Source organism: Solea senegalensis, linkage group LG8 (genome assembly GCF_019176455.1).
Source record: "Solea senegalensis isolate Sse05_10M linkage group LG8, IFAPA_SoseM_1, whole genome shotgun sequence".
NCBI lineage: Eukaryota > Metazoa > Chordata > Actinopteri > Pleuronectiformes > Soleidae > Solea > Solea senegalensis.
In genome coordinates, this window is record NC_058028.1 from 16,927,756 (window position 1) to 16,939,928 (window position 12,173).

Sequence of the window (12,173 nt, forward strand, 5' to 3'; positions counted from 1 at the left end):
GGCCACGTTTACTCTTTGTTTTGAGTAAACAGTATATAATAATTCCAGGTTCTACATGTTTTTCATTGACATTTAACAGCTATTCTGACAAAAAGGCCCTCATGACACGTACTACTACACTGATCGGAACAACAGACAAGCAAATGACAAAGTGCTTGTTTGAAGCCTCTTTGGTATTCAGATAAATGTTAGAGGTGACGTGAAGGGCAGTAGTGGAAAACACACACAGGAACCCTGTTTCAAATCTTCTCTCATTGTCACCTGTCATTGACTCACATTTGCTATACTTGACTGGCTCCATTTTCCCACATGCAATTTCCCCCGCATTAGATGTGATAGTTTGGAAAATATTATGTTTGTCTGGAGGATACCAGCGTGGAGGTGAGGAGAAAATTGGCCTGTTTAGAAAGTGCAAGCATTATGGCTGCAGCTGAAGGACATTTTGTCTCATGTGATCTGACTTTGCAGACAGCATTTGTCCCGGCATTGTTCCTTCTTAATCTTCGCGTTGATTTTGACACAGCAAACCCAGTTGTTGTTTTTTAAATGGAGAGAAAGTGCTGCAGCTAAAATATAAACTCCTTTTTAAATCTACAGCTATAAAACACACCATGATGCCATGACCTTAAATAAATATCTTTGTGACATATATATACAAAAAAAGAAAAGGAAGAAGAAGATGAAAATCCTATTATCACATGAGCTTCAACACTGTGTCAAAGTCTGGCAGGAATAACCAAGCACACGTCAGGTTTTTCAAGGGAAATGATCTCATGCAGTGATGTGTGTCACGGTGGGATTATTTGAAACTACATATATTGCAGCGCTAGCGAAGAAAGGAAGTGGGAAGATGGCAGCGGGTAGAACAGATACGAATAGGACAAAGGTAAAGAGACCGAGAGACGGCAGAATCCTACTTGTGTACTTTTATATATATCGAAAACACTTACAATGCGACTAAAGGTTTGGTTGAGTTTAAAATCCCTCTCTTAACATTCAAATCCCTCCATAACCTATAGCTCCTCCATATCTTACTGAGCTCCTTGAAATATACACACTGTCCTGTACACTCTGTTCCTCCTCAGCCTCCCTCCTCTCCACACCACCCGCCCGCTTGTCCACTATGGGATTTAGCTTCACTCCCACAAGATATTTGTACCATAACGTCCCTGCCCACCTTCAAATCACATCTCCAAACACAGAATAAACCTACCCCATATGCCCCTCCACCCCCACACTACCATCACAGTCACCCATCTTCCTGTATTTTTTTAAGTTTTGTATTACTTTTTGAAAATTTGTATTATATTTTGCCCATTTATATCTTAGCTTTGTTTAATTTATGTCGTGTATAGGTGACCTTGAGAGTTTTGAAAGGTGCTAATGTATTGTTATTATAGTAATGGCAAGCATGGAAGAATTTAGAGGTTTGACATTTTATATATATACTGTATATATATATATATATATATGTATATATATATACATATATATATAAAAATATGTCTTTGTGACTCAGTCACAAAAATGTCACCACTTTTAAAGCACAGTGCTGTGCACCCAGCATGCACGCTGATTATGGCTGCTCAAGCTGGAACGACACTCTTCCCCCTCAAATGCTGTTGGTGCTACACATTATCCTGTTAGGCTGAGATCAGAAGTCGTGTGCTCAAGAATTGAACGTCAGATGTCGGTCAGTCCCAGACCCCCAGCGCTGACACATGGACTCCATCACGGGCCATTACACTTGTAGCCAGAGGCAACGGCAGGTGAGACAGGGAGAAAAGGGCACACTGAGTGTGACGGTGTGGAGGGAGAGGAAGAGGAGAGTAGGAAAAATAGTGATGGGTGTGGGTGGGTGAATTGCTGCTTTTCACCTGCCTTTTTCATCAGCCCTGACAAGAGTGTTCTCAGAAACGTGAACAACAGTGCCTTATGGTGGTTATTCAGACACGACTAGTTTTTTAATAGTGAGTTATGTAAAGAAACATCTACCGGTTTGGTTTGTAGGACTCGTGACAAATAAATATCTTTATGGTCTTTTTTTGTGACTCCTGCTCAGATTTTGTGGCATAATCTGTCCGTCACTGTAATGGGGTCTCTCTCTCTCTCTCTCCCCCTCCCCCTCTCTGTTTGTCTTAGATCTGTTTTGTAAACCTGGACTCTCAGAAAACGGACAAAAATCTCAAGGTGAGATACCTCCTCAGCCACTCTAATGTTACCCCGTTTGGCCTGACGTCTCTGTATGCTTCCCGTCTTTCCCGCCATCACCCAGGAGTCACATATTACCTTTAGGCTCAGTTGCCATGGAATCTCGATCATTACTCCGAATTAGAGGGTTGATTTGTTCAGAAAATATGCAGATTTTGCGCCTTGTGCGGCTAGATTATGATCAATTTTCATTCCGCGTGACTCAAGATTTCTCACGGGAAGGATTTTATAATTATGTTTCACTGTGTCAGCGGCTCAGAGACGCAATATTTCCATGTGAAGAAAGCTTTTTTGTTTTTGTTCTAGCATTTTGTCTGCTTGGCATGTCTCCTACAGAAACTGGCGTCGGTTTCACCAGATCTGCCAAAGCTGGTTGAACTACTTGCAGTCCACCAGCCGACAGAAAACGAGATCCTACTGTACGGTGGCCTAGAAGCTACAGACGCCCGTCAAACACACCCACACTTACCCCCTCAGGTGAGTTTGCACTGATGTGTTCAAATCATTGCAACCATTTTTAGCCTTTGAATTAAGTGGCCGAGAGTATGAGGCAGACGTTGCCAGCTGGTCCTTACGTTTTGACATTTTGTGATTAGATCTGAACCTTTTGCACTGGGAAAACTCCACAGACTGCAGTTCATTAATTGTAGCTAGTCTGTCCTCTTCTAAACGTGCATCTCTCCTTCTGTAGCATAGGAGCACTTTTACAGGAAATAATACCTTCAGAATAGAATATGAAGTATGGAGAAAGTTCACTTCACTTGGAATCAATACACAGCCAGGTTCAGTGAGGGAACTGCCTCTCACTGGATATTTCCTCATTTGCGGACCATTTTCTGCAAAGAGATGGTTGTGTGTGTGAAAATCCCTGCAGATCAGTAGTTTATGAAATACTCAACCTGTCAAGCACCACCTACCATGCCACACTCAGGGTCTCTTAGATCTCCTTTGTCTTTCCATTCTAATGCTTGGATTGAACTTTGGCACATGTCTACAGGTCTAAAAACATTAAGTTACTGTGATTTGCCTTTACAAGTAGTTGAACAGGATGTATATGTGTCTCTGTGGGAGCATGGGTAATGGGTATCTGTGCGTGTTCTATTCAGGGCAGACAGCAGAGAAGCACAGGCGTGTGTCTGGTTCAGTGTTCGGGGCAGAGACGATCCACCCAGCCGGGAGGCATCATCTTTGAGATCAACAAGTTCCTGATCGGCTTGCAGTGGGGAAAAGAGCAACAGCATCAGCAGGGCCGAGCGACTGGGCAGCGGGTTGAAGATGATACCAATCGCTCCATCTCATCCATAGAAGAAGACTTCATGACCGCTTCAGAACACCTCGGAGATGACAGCGAGGATGATGGATTCAGGAATGGTGAGGCTCATTATCTGTCATTACCTTTGAGGCTTTGTTTAAAACTCTTTTGGGGATTTCTGAAATGGGTTTTTCAATATTTGTGATCTACTGAATTATTGAATATCTTATCTTAGAAAAGTGCTTTTTCTCTAGCAAAACTTCCTGTCCATTTGTTGAGGTGGCATTTAATCTGTCTAATTTCACAACCAAAGAGTACAACCTTTTTATGGTGTTCTGGCTCCTTAAAGTGTTGTTGGATAGTCAAGAAGATTGTCATAGATTTTATGTCAATAACAGTAACAGGGAAAGATTTCACTTGCAAATGTGTCCCTGTATTAATTTAGCACATTATCCTAATGGATATTATCTAAACTTTTTGTGACCCACTGTACAGTAATACAGGGCTTAACGGTTTAATTCCAAAGAGTTCCTTCCACATCTGCACATCATGTAAACACAAGGGCCTCCTGAATACCCTCAGTGTTTTTGTGAAAAAGTAGAGGATTCATTTTTAATGCTACATTTAACAGGAACACATATCCAAATCCATTGTGTACCACTCTCTGGACCTTGACACCATCGGTTAGGTCTTAGCCTGTCAAATGGTAACAGCAGTGGAAGTGAAGGTCACCCTACTACACTGGTGACTGCGACTGTGTAATGTGTGAGAAGTACAGTATTAATTTATTGCCACTGTTTCGCACGAGTGATGAATGATGTGTTTGATGAAAATAATTATCTGAAATTTTGTCCAAGGGGAAATTGAATGGGACAAACAAGACATAACCAAGCTCAGTGATGTGTAAAACAGAGTAATAATCTCTTTCTGCTCCTCCTTCGGAAAGTGATGGAGCTACTTTCTAATCAGAGTAAACATTTTTCATTTTGTCTTCTTTTCTTTTCACAGAGCCAGAGAGTGGTGACCCGGCAGAGACTTTGGTGGAGGTTGCTCAGAAACACTGTGTCGGACTTGCATGTCAGAGGGGGCAGCTGGCCCATCATCAGTCCAGGGAGGTTGAGGTGAAAGGTGAAGGCCATCACCTTGCAAGCCTCCATACTAAGGAATCAGCTGGTCACTATGCCACCAATTTGGCTGAATCAGTACTGCAAGACGCCTTCATACGCCTCTCTCAAGATGAGACCTCCTTTGTCTCTGAGGCTGCTGTTAGTGTGTCCCTTGCAAGTCGCCCAGCCAACTTCACTGGTTCCTCACAGACCAAAGATCGTTTCCAGCAACGCGCCTGCTCTTTTGAACTCCCCAAGATTGTTATAGTTCAAAGCCCAGACATTTCAGATGGCACTGCAGAATGGCCAGAGACTCAGTTGCCTCACGTGCCCCACCAGGATACCACGGCCAAACCCAGAGAGATGTCAGAGAATGGAGCACACACTTACATTCCCCACACCTCTACATCCAAACATGTGGAGATGGCTTTGGCCTGTGCTGCCAGTGTCATTGGCACCATTACCACCCCACAACTGACAGAACAGCTTGCCATGGACTCCGCTTCAGAGGAGGAAACAGAGGAGGAAGAGGCCCAAGACCCAGAGGAAAGAGGTGACTTCTCCCTCTCCTCAGCCATGTGTGGCATGGCTCAGGTAGCTGGTGCTGTAGCTGCTGTGGATATACAAGTGGATCCAGGAGTGAGTGCCGATTGTGACGCACATTCTACTGAAGTCTTCACAGCACCTCGATGTCTGATGTCTGCTGCTGAAGCCTCAGCAGCCTTTACACTGCACTGCAGTGTGGCAGAGGGCATCAGTGTTGAAGCATTTCGTGCCAACATCGCTGAGGTCCTACACAAGGAAGCAGCAGAAGTGCTGACTCAGCCACAAGGCTATAAGAGTGTAGCTCACCTGCTGGAGGCCACACATAACAAGATAGTAGATGGCATTACTTGCCCCAAAAAATCTTGCACGGATGAAAGAGAGGTGGATGACTTAATAAATGAAGTTGCAGACGGTCTATTTAAGCATGCTTTAGAGAAAGCACAAAAGAAGAAAGAACTGGAGGGGACTGGAAAAGATGCACTTAGCCTCCAGGTCTGTCTGCAGGACAGTGTTAACAATTTGCTTTTTGATATTCTTTATCTCACACAGAAGAAAATCAGTCACATCTCTAAATGTGACCAAGGCTCATTTGAGACTCAAGAGGATAGTAATTGCTCTCTGGATTCTGCAACGACAAAAGAGAATAAGGATCAGTTCCGTCAATTGCAGTACTTAGTTGACCATAGCCAGCCCAGTAAGAGTGACAGCCACAGTGGTACACTGCAGAGCACAGATAAACTAACCATGGTTCCTGGACTGAAGGAGAAATATATGCTTGAGGAAAGTGATCTCACTGGAACTTCCTCTATAGCATATGGTAAAGAGCAACGGCAGCAGCCATCATGCAGACAAAGTCAATCAAAATCCACGTCCTTGGTGACCAGGGGATTCTCTGACCACCAGCAGATCCAGCAGGGCAGTGGTGCCATCAGAGAACCCTTGAGCGAAATCCCAGTTCACAACACAGAGAGAAGGGGACGCCTGATCACAGGAAGTGACAACAGACAGGGCTCATTCACACCCCAGTCTTCCCTCAACTCTTGCAGTTCTCTGCTGTCTTTTAGAATGGACTCAGAATCTAGGACACCTATCACCTGCTATGCAGACGATTTGGCTGCTACAGTGGTGTCAATGGCCACAGAGCTAGCAGCCATCTGCCTGGAGAACTCCACTGGTAAACAACCGTGGTTCTGTGCCCTCAAAGGGGAATCCACTGAAGGGCCAGAAACGTATTTAATTCCAGCCTGCCGCACAGTGCTCAGGAGAAAAGAGGCTCAGAACAACAATGCTGCCTCCAAGAAACATCGGGCACCACGCCTCAGTGAGATCAAGAAGAAAACAGAGGAGCAACCAGAGCTGATGGAGCGGCTTGTAAACCGGGTGGTGGACGAGTCGGTCAATCCTGACGAACCACAGGACCCATTTGCCCTTTTTGCCTCAGAAGTCACAGCCAGGATCATGAACTGCCCTGAGCTTAATGTGGTAGATACTTCTAAAACAGGCCAGCCACGCAGCAGGTTGCAGTGTGAAAGATGGAGTCGTGGGAAGGCATCTAGTTACGAGAGCATTCCAGAAGAAGATGCAGACCCCTCAGGCACTCCCAACACACTGGGACCCGGCAGTCGGTTAGGTCAGAACCTGAGTCGTGGTAGCTCAATCTCTAAGCAATCCAGTTGTGAGAGCATCACTGATGAGTTCTCACGATTCATGGTAAACCAGATGGAGACTGAGGGCAGGGGTTTTGACCTTCTGTTGGACTACTATGCAGGGAAAAATGCTAGCAACATTCTAGCTGCAGCTGTGCAACAGGCTGCATCAAAGAAAAATGGTCACCTTAATGTCAGGACCTCATCCTGTCTTTCCAAACAGTCCAGCACAGAGAGCATCACAGAGGAGTTCTACAGGTTTATGCTTCAGGACATGGATAAGGAAAATAAAGAGTATGGCATAGCCAAGACTAAGGAATGGAGCAACAGCCTGTTTCCCCCTTCTCCACGGACACCATTCTGCATACGACAGTCTTCTGTTCCAGACCGGCGCTCCTCCGACTCACGGCTGACAGTCAACTCTCCCATTAAAGCCAACTCTTTTGATGGATTTGCACGAAACGTGCATGGTGACACGCTAAATATCTACCCCGCTAACTCGGTGTCAGCCATGGGACTGTGTAAGTCAGACTCCTGCCTCTATAAAAGGGGTAGGACTGACCAGATTACTGATATGCTCATTCATGAGACCTGGACCAGCTCCATTGAGTCTTTGATGAGAAAGAACAAGATCATAGCTGATGCAGAGGACAGTATTGAAGTGGAGGCTGCAGGTGAATACCAGCCTCATGTGCAACATTTTGCCAATCGTCTGGCAGCTGACATAGTAGATATTGGCAAGTCTGCACTTGGGAGCCAGCAAGATGTAGCTGGGGGCATGTGTGGGTCACACCCACTACCTGTTGGTGAAAGGAGGAGGGGGTTCAAACAATCTCATCTAAGTTGTAGTCGCAGTAGGTCCAGCCAGGAGCAAAGTGGTATTGGAGTAGGATCTGGGAGTTGCGACATCAGCACAACACACATGAGGGGCCCCAGAGACGTACCACTGATACACATTGAGGGAGATCAGAAGGAGGAGGAGGATCTTTTAAACCATGAAAGGCCTAATGGAAGACCACAGGAAATCCCCCAAGATACGTCCGCCCCCAAGCATACAACAAGAGATGCAGCCAATGGCAGCAGGTATTACAGTGCTCAGTTATTTGTGAGAATCAGACTCCTCATTCAAAAATACATTTTTTATGCCCCCTGTGGTTGGGGTCAATTTAGAGTGTCCAATTAACCATTGTCAAGGGTACCCCAGCCCTTGATCTGGCAGGGATTCGAACCGGCAACCATCCTGTTACAAGCCCAACTCCCTTCTGCTTTGCCATGGGGTGCCCAAACTAATCTGACCACAATAAGAGAAAAAAAATGAAGGATGACATGGATAGTTTTTAAGATAAACAAATGAATTCTAGGCCCTGCAACTCTCCAGTCACACTAAAGCTATTTTAGTGGCAAGCACACATAGTATGTATTTACAGGGAACAACTAATCTATTGTAGCTTTTAATTCTATGATTTAGCTACTGTGGGGCATGTACTGGAATCTATATTGTAATTACACAACTAAAGCAAAATGTTTGGGTCTGCCAGAAGACATTTAAAATGGATATTCTGGGGCTAAAGATAATTGTAGAAATCTCAGAGCATGGTGCATGTCACTTAAATCAAATGAACCCTCTGAAAATATTTGTGAAAAGAGTTGCTAATGTGCAAAAGAGGGCAGTGTGAAAGTTTAAGAAAAAAGGGGAATTGGGGAATACTTGCACAATAGTGAATGAGAGGTATAAGATTCCCAAGCCTCAGGACATTTGCAAGACTCACTCCTTTCTATTCCCTGCACTTTTAGCAATAAATGTAATCCAGAAACAAGTGGTGTGCATCTTTGTCCCTTGGAACTCAATCACTCAACTAGTCAATATCACCTGATTTCCCTCTGGAATTGTTGAGGATGGCATAGTCATCTGATTATAAATTAATTTAATCAGTTTCCTGAAGAAAAAAAACAACGGAAATTAAGCAGTGGCTCTGGAGATTGCAGGTTTACTATTGCATTAAAGATAATTGAAATTAATTTGCTTTCTTTTTACATAGTGCAGCTATTTCAGATTCCAAAGGCCCATCATTTGTGTCATGTATTTTATTTTGAACTAAGTTACATTTTCTGAGGATGATTATTAAAACAACATTTTTAAAAGTCAAGCAATTATCTGACACTGTGCACATACAATCTATGGGTCAATCCCACCATCTTGCGGTTTGCTTTCCCCAGCAGTGAGAGGGACAAGCCAGCTGGGGCAGTGGCTGCAGTAGTGAAGAGGGACAAGCGTTCTATGAGTGCTAGCAGTGAAGAGAGCATGGGGAGCTGGTCCCATATAACTCCTGAGGATGACCCCCATGAGGAGACCAGTAGTTTTATCCAGCTAAGTGAGGGGTCAGTAAACATCTAGCCTTGATACTGCTACAAACACTGCCACTACCACGCTCACCGCACTCTCATTGGCCCATCGCTACTGACATTTGTGCTCCTCTTTGCTAATGCCAATGTATTCCCTGCTGCAATAACCACTCCTGCTAAAGCAGTGTATGGCAAAGGTGTCACTCCACTGATCCCTCTCCATAGCTCACATAGAGGGCCAGACTTTGCCTGCACCCCCATGCACCTGCAGAGGCGGGCTGCAGAGGAGCAGGGCCATACTCACTCGCTTCAAGAGCCCTCTTGTCCAGAACATTTGCTGCACCATTGTCTGCTTCATTCAATTTTCATTTGATTTACCTAGTAAACTAACCTTCACCAAATAGTGTGGAGTCACTGCTTTGTGCTCGCTATTTTAAACAAACGTACCTTCTTTCTCTTTTCTTTAATAATAACGTCAGACCAAATATTATTGTCGGCCTTTTATCTTGCATGTTTAAAACTCTAGTGCGTAACATTTAAATAAATGTCTGTTACATTCCAAGCGTAAGTCGTTTGAATGTTGCCGGCAATGAATGTAGTCATTGTTTGTTCTGTGTTTCTCAGTATAACGCCGCTTAGATCTCATATCGCCCAACGACATTCCTGTGGTGCATAAAGGAAGTGATTTTTCTTTTTAGGCCAAGACAGACGGAGCAAACCGCACCATTATGCTAGTGAAGTGAGATGGCTGCCAACATGTTCTCATGTGAATGAAAACAGAAAGAAGTGCCCATGTTTTAGAAGTGAATTCTACCACTGCTGCACTGCTGGTGTATACTACAACTTGTCTGATAGTATTGCTTGACAAGGATGCAGTATATAAATAATGTTAAACGATTTCTGTTCACGTAGACCAAACAGAGACACAATAGTAACATCAACAACAACAAAAACACCAAAAGTTACAGCTTTAACTTGTTTTTTTGTTTTGTAGGTGTTGACATGTAGCTTAACAAGGACAAGGGGGAACTATGGGGCTCTATATGTCCAGTGTGGCAGCGATAGGAAATACCAGCTTATTGCTTAATTAAATGCAAGAGTTGCCGTCTACAACACTTGCTGCCCCTTGCAACCTTTCCATCTACCTGCTTACTTAAAGCCCACCTCATCCCTGATCCATGTGGTGACGTGAGGGCCTGGCTGCTGGCTCTGCCTGTGTCCACCCTACACTTCCTAAACTGCCTCCAACTCTCCTCATTGTCATACTTAAACAGCCTCGCTGCCAGGCAAAAATCACCGGCTCTTCCACCCCGAGCACCCGATTCTGCTGCAGCTGCTATTTATATGTTAATCACCAGCTAACGAACAACATGATCTGCATCGCTGCGCCTGGTTATTGTTCTCTTCACAAGTCGGCAACCATGTCTGTGTCTTTAGAGAACATGCAAATGACGCCTCTTGTTTTTTTATTGGATTATAGGACCGGCACAAGCAGCGCATCCAGCCTAGGTCTCGCAGACCTGGATACGTTTTCTGATGTCCCCACTCAGAGCACATTAATCAGGTAACTGTCACGGGCAGTGACGTGTGATGTGGCTTTCGGCTTGCGAAGATAGTTTGTCTCTGTTGTCCCTGATGATCATAATCAACCGTTGTAGTTGTATATGACAGAGAGTATATTGGTTCTTCACATGTTCTCTCACTGAGCACAGTAGTCCGAAGGCATTAATACTTACATGACATCATATTACAGTCAATTACACATTTTCTGATATCCCAACAGAAAATATTAGTTCTGTTTAAGACGCATGGATACCTCTGCGGTCTACTGCAATTCCTTTAATCTTCTAATTCTCTATATGCTGTACGTTTATTTCAAAAGGGAAAAAAATCTGATGGCTGTCACACTACAAATAAAAAAACAATCAGTGGATTGAACAGATAAATTAACTGTCATACCTGTCACTAACCAACCTGTCTAGGTGATTTAGATGTGACGTAGTCAGTTTCGACTTATATTACTTTGCATTTTCTTTCTTTCTTTTGCCAGATAACTTTATTTATTGATAGCTGTCCAAACTGTCTGACACGAACACCACAACGTCTTACTTTACAGGCAGATTAGTCTTTTCCAGTCTTTACGCAGAGATCAGGACAAACCAGCTCTTGTCAGCAGCTTTATATCAGACCTGAAAGTATTGTCAAATTTCTCATCTAGAGTAACCCCTGAACAGAAAGGAAGGCTCATGTCATAAAGTGTTGAAATATTGCGTGAAGTGTTTTTGTATGTGACCGTAACTTCCTGCTGGATTTTCGATTCCTCTTCACAGTGAGGAGACAGAGAAAGGCCATCTGGCAGGAACCAAAGAGAGTGTGTTTGGTAAGTGCAGTGATGGATTCTCATGTCGTCTCAATGTTATCAACTTGCCAATTCTTTATTAGTTTGGCTTCAACTTCCTTCTAGTCTTTAGGAGCTCTTGAGTGACTTGCGGTACAGGACTGGGTTTGTGTGATTAATCCCTGAAATGTACTGTATGTGCTCTATGAATTAAAGATGGCCATGAATCTTTCTTAATAAAAGAAATCTGAAGTTTCTCACCAAACACTTTTACTTTTTTATTGACCTAGAATCCAATGAAGAGCGTCCCAAAGCAACACTGAGCTTGTGAAGTCTCTGTTTTGACAGGTGGACTTTTGATGTTAGCTACCTGGTTCAGTATGTTACCTGTTACCTTTTGATCTTTCAGAGTGCAGCTCAGGGAGGAAGGCAGTCGGTGGCGGCGGCGGAAAACTTAGAGAGCTGTTGGTGGTAAACTGTGACCTGGAGCCCGGCAGTGTGGACCCTGAGCTGAGGTTGGCCCTGCAGTGGATCGCTGCCTCCGAGCTGGGCCTTCCTGCGCTGTGCTTCATGAAGTCCAAAGAGAAGAGGGCTGCAAAGGTAAATGGAGAAAGTTGAAAGTAGACCTCTATTGACCACGTTCTTGTTGCTGCTCATTTCTAATTTTTACCTTTGTTTGCCACCCAGTAGTCAGAATATGTCACTTCAGTTCAATTTGTATTGTCTATTTA

General features: G+C 44.0%; 1 protein-coding gene across 4 annotated transcripts in view; it reads left to right on the forward strand.

Moving 5' to 3' along the window:
* The window catches only part of LOC122773632 (SPHK1 interactor, AKAP domain containing), an 80,560-nt gene that overhangs the window by 65,845 nt on the left and 2,542 nt on the right, over positions 1-12,173 (forward strand). For 3 of the 4 annotated variants that reach the window (XM_044032438.1, XM_044032437.1, XM_044032439.1), the window contains 8 exons: positions 2,143-2,190; positions 2,548-2,688; positions 3,318-3,582; positions 4,472-7,844; positions 8,979-9,140; positions 10,585-10,668; positions 11,435-11,484; positions 11,852-12,042. In XM_044032438.1, the coding sequence (XP_043888373.1) occupies positions 2,143-2,190; positions 2,548-2,688; positions 3,318-3,582; positions 4,472-7,844; positions 8,979-9,140; positions 10,585-10,668; positions 11,435-11,484; positions 11,852-12,042 (4,314 nt within the window). The remainder of the gene's footprint in view (positions 1-2,142; positions 2,191-2,547; positions 2,689-3,317; positions 3,583-4,471; positions 7,845-8,978; positions 9,141-10,584; positions 10,669-11,434; positions 11,485-11,851; positions 12,043-12,173) is intronic. The other variant, XM_044032440.1, reaches the window with a different exon arrangement.